At 36.3% G+C, this 12,097-nt stretch overlaps 1 protein-coding gene across 4 annotated transcripts; it reads right to left on the reverse strand.

The window, feature by feature from the left end:
- Positions 1 to 6,739: 6,739 nt before the first annotated feature.
- Positions 6,740 to 11,610, reverse strand: LOC107796078 (uncharacterized). 4 transcript variants are annotated; one of them, XM_075250389.1, is made up of 6 exons: positions 10,846 to 11,610; positions 9,500 to 9,604; positions 9,265 to 9,376; positions 9,070 to 9,180; positions 8,589 to 8,966; positions 6,740 to 8,483 (listed from the first exon to the last, which is right to left on the reverse strand). In XM_075250389.1, exons 4-6 carry the CDS (start codon positions 9,139 to 9,141, stop codon positions 7,743 to 7,745), a joined length of 1,191 nt encoding a protein of 396 aa, XP_075106490.1. In that variant the 5' UTR covers positions 9,142 to 9,180; positions 9,265 to 9,376; positions 9,500 to 9,604; positions 10,846 to 11,610; the 3' UTR covers positions 6,740 to 7,742. The 4 variants fall into 4 exon arrangements, with proteins under 4 accessions (XP_075106490.1, XP_075106489.1, XP_016474284.1 ...); XM_075250388.1 differs by having other exon boundaries at positions 9,470 to 9,604; XM_016618798.2 differs by having other exon boundaries at positions 9,119 to 9,180; positions 10,846 to 11,584.
- Positions 11,611 to 12,097: the final 487 nt, after the last annotated feature.

The raw sequence follows: 12,097 nt of genomic DNA on the forward strand, positions 1-12,097 counted from the left end.
CTATGGGAAATTATCAAGGAAAAAACCCTAGAATAGAAAAATATTTTTGATTCTTTTTTTTTTTTGGAAGGAAATCTAAAGAATAAACCAAAGAAAAATATTTTGAATTTTTATTTGATATCCCTAAAGAAAGATTTCGAAATGAGAAATAAACAAGATAAAAAAATATTTTTGGATTTCAATTTGAATACCTAAGGGAGAAACTCTGCAAATAAACCAAAGATAAAGAATGTTGTTTTTTCTTCTATGTACAAGGTCCTAAAGTTCTAGTGAAAATAAAAGAAATTTTTTCATTAATTTCGCAAAGAAGAGCCTCAAAAGAAAATCTTTTTGGATTTTTGGGAATTAATATCTTAAAGAAAACTTTTAAAGAGGTACTAAAAGAAAATTCTTCTTTTTTTTGAATTTTTAGTGTTAATATACTAAAGGAAATATACGGAAATATAAATTGCAACATCTCCTTTTTTTGGATTTTTTATTTATAACATACTTTTTCAAATGCAAAATAGAAAGTACAATAATAAAAAAAACTCGACATTACTATACCAAACAAGAAGGCAAAAGACAACATAAAAAGGGAAAACAAACTCAAGACATAAACAAGAAAAGAAAATCTCCTTTTAATCCACTCCTGAATGAGCGATCCTGACTAAATGGTCCTGGGGCTCTATCATGCTCAAACTCCAGTAAGTAAATCCATACCTATATGAGAAAACTGAAACCAACACTATGTGAGACAATAACATTCCCTACTAGACACATGCAAGACATGGTTGAGGCTATTTTTGCAAAATGGGTTGTTTGGCCAAAATGTGGCTAGAAGTGCAAAATTGGCTAAGATCCCGCAAAGCCAAGAACCTAAGATTTACTAGGAAGACCGGACCCTATGTGGGTTGCCTACGTATCACGCCCCAAAAGACGAGAATCAGGTATGCGTAGTTCGGGCAGATTGGATACAAGCGAAAATTAAAAAAAACAAGTAATTTAGAGAAAATATGTTTTCTGTTCTCTTTCTTTTTTGGAAAAAATGATGAAACATGTAAACTCTTTTTGGATTTTCTTTTTCTATTTTTTTTATTTTTCCTTTTTTTAAAAATGACGGGAAAAGTGCAAACTCTTTTTTTTGGATTTTTCCTTTTCAATTTTTTTTCTTGAAAAAGTGTGAAAGAAAATTGTAACTGAGCCCCACTTGCTTCATTTTTATACTTCACCCTCTTTTCTTTCTTTTCATTTGCCCTCAACTATCATTGGTCCGCCAAATGACCCTTTTACCCTTGAAGAAATGCAACATGTAGCACGTAGGATGCATCAAGATGGTCTGTTATTTTGGGTACACCTGTCCTAGACGGACCCAACCCCTGTGTTGAGCCCCCAAAGTCAAATGCACGTGATGCAACAAACGTTACTACTAGGGATCCGGCATGAGGCTATGTTATTCTAGGTTTAAAAACCTGGGTTTATTTGTTTTAGACCTGGCTTACCCGAGCGGACAGCTCGAGCCTAGGGGGGCAGCGTACCGGGAATACGGAAGCTTCACTGGCTTTGCAACTTGTCCGAACCTCGTTCTAAAATTGGAATATGACTCTAACAGAATAGAAGTCACACGAAGTGCACACTTCCCAGATGATTTAGAAGACTCAGAGAGAGGAGAGTTTCGTAACAATTTATATACAGTTCACAGAATATCAAAGCGGTAAAAGAAATATTTAGCACATTAGGCCCAAACATGTAACAAAATTAGATAATAAATAAAGCCAAATATAACAATTCATCTAAGCTCGAATTCTTGAACCCTGAACCAGAGGTTCTGGGTTCTTGTCCCCAGCACAGTCGCTAGAGTTGTCACACCTCCTTTTTACTACACCCCGAGAAGAAGTAAGGGAGTTTTTTCAATTTAAGTGACAATCGAAACGAGATTATTTAATCAAATTCAGAGTCGCCACTTGGGTATAATTTATGGTGTCCCAAGTCACCGGTTCAAATCCCGAATCGAGGAAAAGATTGACTCTGTTTTACAGTCCGCGAACGTAGAAATTCGGGTAAGGAATTCTGTTAACCCGGGAGAAGGTGTTAGGCATTCCCAAGTTCCGTGGTTCTAGCACGGTGGCTCAACTGTTATTATTGGCCTGATTATCTGATTTTAAAACATGTTTTAACCTATGGTAGATTTTAATTTATTAACCGCTTTTAGTCATTTTTTAAGAAGATTCAACGCTATTTAAAACGCACCTTGGACCACGCCACATGAAATGCACCCGCAGTCTGTGACACATTTTATCTAGCGTTGAGATTTGGTTTGGGTCACACGAAATGCACACCCGAGTTTAAGGAAGTTAATTTAAATTACGCGCCTAAAGCAACTACGCACTTTCAAGTTTGCGAGGGCCATGAAAAATTCACTAAATGGCACACCCCAAGTCTAGATGAACTAAATTAATTAGTAGCCTATGCAAACCCATTCTATTATTAAGAAAGTTTTTTCGAAGTTGCGCGAACGCATACTCCGATCTTAATTTTGGAACCCATAATTATGCCACGGAAATGTCATAAATACATACTACTAGCGAATCTATATTGATAAAAATAAAAGTAAAATGAACTACCTCACATTTCAACCAACCAAACCAATTATTATCGGTTGTAAATGACGAAGTCATAAGCTACTGATATCTTATTTCATTGTCAATTTCAACACTATATACATTATCCAACTTCCTGATTTCACTTCACACTCCTTTGTTCTTTTTTGGTATCGAAAGAAAGCTTCTCAAAAATCATAATTAATTGAATAAAGTACTGAAGAGATCTTCACGATCAGCTTCTCGTTCAACGGCCTAGAACCGTTCTTTGTCCTCAAACATGGTTACTGCCTTACTCCATCTAGTAGATGAAATGAGTTCGTTGGACTCTTTCAGTTTTCAACATAGCCTATTCAACTTAGATAAAATATTTAACTCTAGTAAATCAATCAAACAGAACTTCACACACATGCTCATTAGCAGCAGATCTTATTTAACCAAATTGCATATCAAGATAAAATTTCAAGGCACATAAGCTAACCATTTTTATCAAACTCATTCACATGAATCATACAAAAACATTGAAGAGTACAGTTAGAAATGGACCTTAAAGAATTCTCGCCAAGCAGAAATCCGAAAGGAATTTGGACCTTACAAGATTTAGAGCAAAAACAACAATCTAGATCCGATTTCGGACTACGATCGGAACCTCAACGAACCACGAATCTGCCCGGAAATCTCGAACGGACAACCTCGAATGACATCCACACCTTAATTTCGATACAACTAAGCAGAAACAAATTTCAACAGTTTCGACGACTATCGCCGGTTTTATGTTCGTTCGACGTCGATGGTGCGACTCCAGTGAAACAGAGAAGTAGAGGGGAAAGAAAGGTCAGAAACAGCGGCTAAGCACAAGAGTGACAGTCATAGCCGTCGCCGGTCATCACCTCCGGCAGCGGCAGCCATGGAAAGGGTGAGAGCTGGCCGGTTTCCAGCAACGACAGCTAAGAAGCTTGCAAGTCTGGTGTGTCGCTGATTTCTGGCGTTCTTTGTGTGTGTGTCCGTTTATATGGGTGTGTGTTGTTTTGGGTGTTCAAGTTTTGACGATGCTGAAGATGGTGAAGAACGATGGGGGAGGTCGTTCTGTTACCGGCACAGCTTTTCAGCTCTTTCCCAGGCGTTATTTTTGTGTGTGTATTTTCGTCCCCTTCAGCATTAAGCATTACCCCTATTATATAGATCTAGGTCTAAATGTGTATTTTTGTGTTAATTGTCCTAGGTCCTTAGGGTCTTTTTATTTATTTATTTGTTCCAAAGAAGAGTCTAGAAGGGTCCCTAGGATTAACTTAATGGGTATTGGGTATTGGGCTTAAGGAACGGGCTAGAAACTTGGGCCTTATGACTAGCTATGCTTTAAAATTAGCTTAATTAACTAAAAAAAATATCAAAAATATTAATTAACTCTACTTAAGTAAAAATAATTATTAAAATAAGACTGACCATTAAAACAAAACTATTTTTTTTTAGTATTTTTTCAAGATTAAAAATGACTACAAAATATTAATGAACCTTTTTTGTAATTTTCATTTTCTTGTAATAAAATAAAGTAAAAGAGTCAAAATTAGTTGAAATAACGATATTAGGCCTAAATTAAATATTTACGTACTAAAATATGAAAAAAATTGGGGAGGGTCAAAAATCACATGTCTACACCAAGCTCATAGTGATCGTGAATCTACTTTAAACATGCATATTACGTGCCAAACTCATCGCTACAGGTGAGGTGTGGGTTTTGCATAGACGTTGGACATGGTCCCGATTTTATGTGTAGGTCTGACTCAGATTGGGTTGGTTATCTCAATCACTTATCTTCTACTTTTTCGAGTTGGTGCTCGCACAGAGATGGTGAGGCTATGACAGCCGGGAAGTGGTACTTTGACTAGTTTTAAATCTAAAGGAAACTAAAATTTTGACTAGAAAATCCCCACAGACGGCGCTAGGGGTATTCACGGTTCGGTTTGATCGGTTTTTGATTAAAACCAAAACCAAACCTATTTAATCGGTTTTTAAAATTTTAAAACCAAAATCAAACCAAATTAAATACAAACCATCGGTTTGGTTGTCATTGGTTTGGTTCGGTTGGGTTTGATTTTTCGGTTCGTAGTAAATTAACAATAAGTCGATAATAGTGAAACAACACTAGACAATAATCTGAAAATAATTTGCTAAATTTATACTTTTTTATATATTTCTTTCGGAACTGAAAGTTTATTTACCTCTTTATATGAAAAGAATGAACAAAAAAACAACTAAAAGTTTGCTTTCTCAAGCTTTAGCCACTGTAGTCCTGCAATTTGAGTTTGCTTTCTTTACTCTAATGGTACGATTTTTTTTAACTCTTCTGTTAGGCAAAAGTATGTGCGAAGGGTTAGATAATTAAAGTCTTTTAAGGAAAAAAAATTGGCCGATTCCTATTGTTTTGGGCTTAGTCAATCTTTTAAGATATAAGTTTTGATAAACCAAAATTCAAGATAACAATTAAATTGCATAAAATATTTAAAATTACTTAAAAAAAGATATTATATTGTATATAAAAAAATATTAAATTTTGTATATAATTAATCGTTTTGGTTCGGTTTAATTTTCGATTTTTTATAATAGAACCAAAACCAAACTAAATATTATCGGTTTTTAAAATTTAAAACCAAAACCAATCCAAATCAAAAAAAAAATATCGATTTACTTAATTGGTTTGGTTTGATTTTCGGTTTGGATCGGTTTCCCGTCAAACCGTGAACAGCCCTAGACGGCGCCAAATTGTTTGACCAAAAAGTGCTAAGCTCTTTGTTGAACCAATTAATGAAAAATAATGAGGGATAAATCTTAGCCAAATATAATTAACTCTAGATCTAAGTGTAGTGAACATGAAAATCAAACGAGGTCAAGTTTATACAGCTCTTCTTAAGTTTATAAAAAGGCATCAAACATAAATGATAAGCTTACATCTTTGATACATTGTTCCGTACTTGTAAGAGCAAAGAGGGAAGGAATGCTATTGATAATTATGGGACCTATCTTTGTTGAATCAGCCATGGAGATTACAGATTCCCTTCTATTTATACTACCAATGTTCCCATTTGTCCAACGGTCTTTAACCAGGATATCGTCTCTTGATTATATTTTTCATTATTTCCCTCAAGCATTACGACGCGTACTTTGCTGTACAAGCTTAGTGATGGCTCGACAATGGCCGAGATGCTTATTGTTGTTATGCCTTGTGAATACGATCACGGCTCAGTCGACCCCCTACTATTCCTTTTAGCGTCGATTCTCATGGACAAATTTGACCCATACAGGTTTCATTAGTATCTAGGATAACTTTAGATACTTTTCTTTTAAAGTGTTGAATAGTGGAGATTTTTTTTTCTCTCCAAATTTCAATTACATCATGTCTAAACGCCTAAAATTCATGTTTTTCCTTGACTAATTGGCGACTCTATATTTCATTAGAATGATTGATTAATTGGAGGACGGAATAAGTAGGAGCTCAATGTATAAGTGACCATCTTAATCTTGTTTATTTGACCAAATGAAATTCAATTTTTGTAAAATGCTGAAATATCCTTCAGCATCATATTGTAGGCTATTCATACATTTACTTGGTGTTTGGAACAACTATAAAATATGTTAAAGGATGCTACAACCGTGCATTTCATCCTACTTGCTTTAGGAAACAAAACAACTAAATAAACCATATAGTTTTTCTTTATCAAACAGTTGAACAAAAAAGAAAAAAGTTGATGCTCATTTGCTATCTTAATCCTTCATATGACTGTATTTTCCCCTCAAAGAAATTCTTTGTTAGGAAAAACATTTTTCCTTTCGACCAAATTTATTTATTTGGAATACAACAAAATAATTACATCTTCATCTCATGCAAAATGAGATTCCTTTATATCTATTCCATAATCAACCCTAAACCATGTCTACGAAAGATAACATCAAAATCAATTCTTTCAAAACAAATCCAGATATTTACAGTTGTTCTCTGGAAATAACACTAACATCATACCCAAATAAACAAGGCAATTCCCTTATAAGGGTGTGTTAATTTCATAATAAAGTGTCCAGGCCGGGACACACCAAAATTAATTACTACTATGTAACAGAATATTTTTAGTGGATGGCACTGACCAAAACCATATGTATGGAGCATCTACAATAATGGAATAGTTGTATTACCAAAGCAAAAGCTCATCAATAAGAGAAGTTACAAGATTAAGTTCATGAGCACAGATTTGAACAATTGATGGCAAAATTAAGATTCCTGATATTTTAGGATTATACCAGACCTGATTCAGAAGCTCACCCCTGCTACTAACAACATATGCAGTTATGATTAATGAAGGTGAACAAACTGGAGCTAAACTGATTGATACCAATCATTGCCTAAACGTTGAAGTTCAAAAGAGAGTGCAAAACTTGAACTTGGTCTGGTCCCCAAAATGACAACCAACTCTTGCACAGCAAACTTGAAGCTGAACACTTGCAATTCACAGTTTCAACTGGTACAGTAACTGTATATGATGAGTGAATCCACAGGCAAAAATCATATATGAGACGCATCCGCAACAGGGAAATGGTAATTCTTCAAGAGCAGAAGCTCATGAGCATGAAGTTACAATATTTAAATTCATGAGAACACATTTGAACAATTGAGGGGGAAATTAGGAAAGACTAAAGATGTGCTTTTCAGCTTCTGCCAAAACAACAAGGAACAGCTATATTTTCTGCCACTATGTTGTTTCTCTTCGTCCAGACATTTATTTCAGGGGTGATTGAATATGACTCTTTAAAAGTAGTAAGGCTCAACCTTAGCAGCCTCCTTGACTTCGTGCCTTTGCTCTGGCAGAATGAAAATCCATACCAGGCTTCCTTTCTTTTTAAGAATTCGAGCATCAAATCCCTTTGTTTGCTGGCCAGTTCTTAAGCTTTCTCTGAGTATTGGTAAGTACATCAGACTCCTCTCCAAGCCAAAAGAAGTGTGATCTCAATCAGGTCTTTTATAGCCCCTTCCATCCAAACAGTTGGACTTATGCTGATCGAGTCAGGGGATCCGCAACTCCAATTCTAGGACTTTGCAGAACCTAAATCAGATGCTCACCCTGTTACTGGAAAATCTATGCTAATGAGCTAAAGCAAACAACAGAAGGAAACCAGCTACAAGCAAAGGCGGGTTCGCTGCTCTTCTCTTTCCTCACAGCTTAGCATTGAGGGATTGGTGCCCCTTTCTGCTAAGCATCTCTTGTAAGGAACAAAGCCCTTAACGCGCTTGGTGGAACTTGCTCTTCGCACCAAGCTAGGGGTTTCGCTAGGTCTAGAGGATAATTCTTTCCTCGCCTTCTCTAGTGGATGTTGGCTACTCTGAGCTTCAATATCCATATTTTTATCTCCACCCATTTCCGCACTTACTGGTTCAGTGTTAGAGCCAGTGGAAGATCCTTCTTTCTGATTTTGTTTATCTTCCAGCTCGTTGTCATTGAAGAGTGGACGCCCCTTTATTGGAATTGGGTTAAGCACTTGAATGCAAGGAAACGAAACAGATGCACATGATGATCCCCATGGCAAAAGAGTGGCAGAAGCACATCCAGTAGGCCATTGGTTTTCATTTTGTGATGGCGAGTAATAAAATGGGGGTGGGATTCCCATAGTTAAGGTACTTGACCCACAATCTGAATCAGAAGCAGTAAATTTCATTGGCATTAAGTTCAAAGACGCTGTTGGCAATGCTGCTTCATCATTCACGTCTGTCTCTATTTTGCACGTGCCAGAAGTTGGACGGGGTCTCTGAGATTCAGTGACTAGCACAGTTTTACCAAATAGCTTCAGACATGGAGTAGAAGACGTCTCAGCTGAGCCTTCTTTAACAAAATTAACTTCTTGGGGAAGCAACTCTAGTTTCTGAAATACAAATCAAACAGGAGAATTATAAGCAGTGATTTCACATGAAAAATTTCTAGCAGCATCATGGAAACAAAAAAGAAGCAGTAGCAAAGGCAGTCGTACCACGCAAGCTTGGGCAAGCGAAGAGCTATCTTGTAGGATGAAATTAGGCGGTTCAGAAAGTACAAAACCATCAGAATTTCCACCACCAGCTGGTGAAACAGGTGATGCGCTACCATTGCGCTTACTTGAATCCACCGTGCCAAGCGCATCCGAACCATGTGCAGACAACACAGAAGCAGGAGACTGGTTCTTTTGTTCAGACATAGACATATTAGGTGAGATCGACCTCGTCGGTTTCTCAGGGACTAGGGTTCCACTTTTAACTGGAGTAGCCAATTTACGTGGATAAGGGTGCATCGGTTTTCTTTTAGGTCGAGGAGGAGGGATCTCTATGGGTTTCACAGAGCTTGCATCACCATTATTAGATTCACGAACAACCTGACGACCATAAACACAATGGAAATCAACAAAAGCATTCACATAACAAATTAACCCTTAACGATGACTACACGCCTTAGAGCCATAAAAGAATATGACTTACATCAAAAGGCGGCATATAGATATAATGGGGGTATATAAGAGCAGTAAACCTTGGAGAAAAACTTCTGAGCATGGCTCCTTATCTGTACTGCAGTTTTTGTGCCCACATGCTCTGAAAATTAATCAAGACCATTGTAAATATGCGATGACAACCAAAAGATGCCTCTAACAAGCCATTAATCTTTTCTGTTTCTACCTTCTATACGCCTCCATGCCCTACCATACAGCTTTATAGCCTCAAGGAACTTTTTGTGCTCTTCTTCTGTCCACCGTTCCCTTTGCTTTGAGATGGTGTATGGTTTCCTGGCCTATTTTAAGGCAAAAAGAACGATGGACAAGACACAGATATGAGCTTTGTATGGAAAAAGTAGTTGACACAGAGAATGTGGAAAGCAATAAACCTTGGGAGCATATTCATCTGCAGAAGCAACCTGCTCTTTCAGCTGGATGCTCCTTGTTGATGATGCTCCCACATCTGATGAAATTCCATTCCTGCTGGAACGGATCGAATCCATCCCGCTTTCTCCACCTTGATCCTAAAATGACGAAGAGAGAAAGATGAAGCTTCTCCAAAAAGAACTCCAAATACTTCAATCCATTGTAATTTAAAGAGGACCATGTCTACTAGCTATATTGTGGTATTCCCAAGTTTGCCAAAGTTTAAAGTCAAATTGCATCACATGTTGCAGTGTATTTGCTTACACTCAAGGTGTATTATAAGTTGAATACAGAAGAACAGGACAAAATAAGAACATTCAGTGTTGCCTAGCAAATGAACGATCCATTCATCAGCAGCAAAAGAATGAAACATTTGTATATGGCTAAATATTGAAACTACATATAGAACTGACAATCTTCCCTCCCATCCCGATGTTTAACCTTAATACATTATCTCCTAGAAAATTTGTGTACGAAGTCTTTGTTAGCATATAGCCACTAGCTTAAATTCTTTTAATACAAACACATGAACAACAGAATAACAAGTGACAACTATTAAAACCTGCAAATTTCTTCTCCTATTATCTCTGTTTCAACAATCAACATCAATGTCAAGCTTGGCGTTGATCAGTCTGAACTTGCGGAAACACAATGCATATTATTATACTACTGGACTAACATACTTAAGCCAGTACACAACTTTGGTATCAAAATCATAGTTCATCCACTATAGATTAGTTAGGCACTACAGTTAAATCAAATTGCAGTTCAACCCCCCACCAAACAAAAGAAATAAAGCAACGGCAACATATTCCACCGAGGACATCTCTGAATTAAAAATGTCTAATACTACCTACTCTAATTCATCACGCTAGTATTAACTCTTCTCCAAAACATTCAACAATCAAAATTTCACCAACTCTTCATCTATTAGAAAACTCAAAATCTTTCAGCCCATTATACTTTTAAATGAAACCCAACTCTAAAATTAGTACTAAGAAGCAAAAAACACCTAATTTAAACATAAACAAAACAGAGAATCACACAAGATATCATCTGAAAATTACTACTATACAACAACAACAACAACAATCCAATGTAATCCACAAGTGGGGTCTATCCTGGAAGGGCAGAGACACTGTTTCCGGCAGACCCTTGGCTAAAGAAGAGGGTAGAAACAATGATAGCAAGTAATAGCAAGATAATATATTCAGAAAACTAAATCGAAAATAGCAATAGTGAATATGAAAGAAGTACGGATAGCAAGTAATAGCAAGACAATATATTTAGAAAACTAAATCATCTGAAAATTACTAGAACATGAAAAAAATTGTCACACCTGATCAACCATTTCTTCAGATGCCATCAATTTAATCTGAAGATGCTAAAACTCCTCCACACCAAAATCACCACCAACTGCTAAAATATCTAAGCACCAAAATATCCTGGGAAAATCTATCCTCACACTTTCCCAAAATAGGAATAGATAAAGAAAAAGAACCCCACTTTTTACTGTTTAGCCAATCAATTCTCTTCAGTTTCAGATCCCAAAAATATCAATAGTCACTCTCACTAATTCACAATAAGTCATTCAATACTCCTCTAACTCTGTTCACACACAGCAGAGTCACCACTACAAGGCATTAACTTTCCCCATTGAAAAACAAAGCAATTACCCTTCTCACCAAAGCCAAGAATTACAATCCTTGATTCAAACATAAACTCAGAGAAAACCCAAGAACCAGAAAATTCTACTACTAATAAATATTGCTTCAATTCAGAGAAAAATTGGTCTCATCAATAGCAAAGAACACCCTCAAGAATGAATAAAGTTGGAAACTTTAATAAAAGGGTCTACTTATAAACAGCGTAGAAAGTGGGAAAAAAATGATTTTTTTAACCAATAACACCTCAAAGTCTCGATCCCGCAAGCTGGTAGTCTAAAAAACAGAGTGCGCTGACACAAAAAATAGAAACTTTCCCAGAAAAATACACAATATGAATTACAGTTTTACAGAACAGAAGTATACTGAGAGTGTAAAGATGAAGAGGAAGAAGAAGGAGAAGCGACAAAGGCAAAGAATGAAACAAATATTTTTGGGTTAAAAGAGAGAAGAAGGAGAAGAAAAAGGAGGAGGGAGGGGGTGCCACGCCATAGGGTATAAATGGAATTCTGCATTTGCGTTTTAGAAAGCTCAAGAGTTTAATGGAATCTTGTGGCTCACGTTCAAAGACACCCCCGACACGTGGCTCTGCTTTTTTTTCTTTGAATTTTCGAAATCCAAGATTATTATTTTTTTTAAAACAATTAATTCTATTTTTCGAGTTTGACAGAAGTTACTCATTGACAGTTGGAAAAGGTACTCGCTTTGTGGCGTATTCCACGTGTCGATTTTTTTGTGGATGAACATTTTTTATTTGTTCCTATGTGGGGCCTTGTTTTGACACCTTACTCACTTGTCCACTTTTTGGCCCCTTTATTTTTTTCTGAGATAATTTTTGGATTTATTTTTATTGGGAAGCATTTATTAAGTTACCTTATAAAGATTCTTTTGCAATGGAAAATTTTAGTGCAGTAGTACAAAAGTGAG

This window comes from Nicotiana tabacum, chromosome 3, assembly GCF_000715075.1.
Source record: "Nicotiana tabacum cultivar K326 chromosome 3, ASM71507v2, whole genome shotgun sequence".
Classification (NCBI taxonomy): Eukaryota; Viridiplantae; Streptophyta; class Magnoliopsida; order Solanales; family Solanaceae; genus Nicotiana; species Nicotiana tabacum.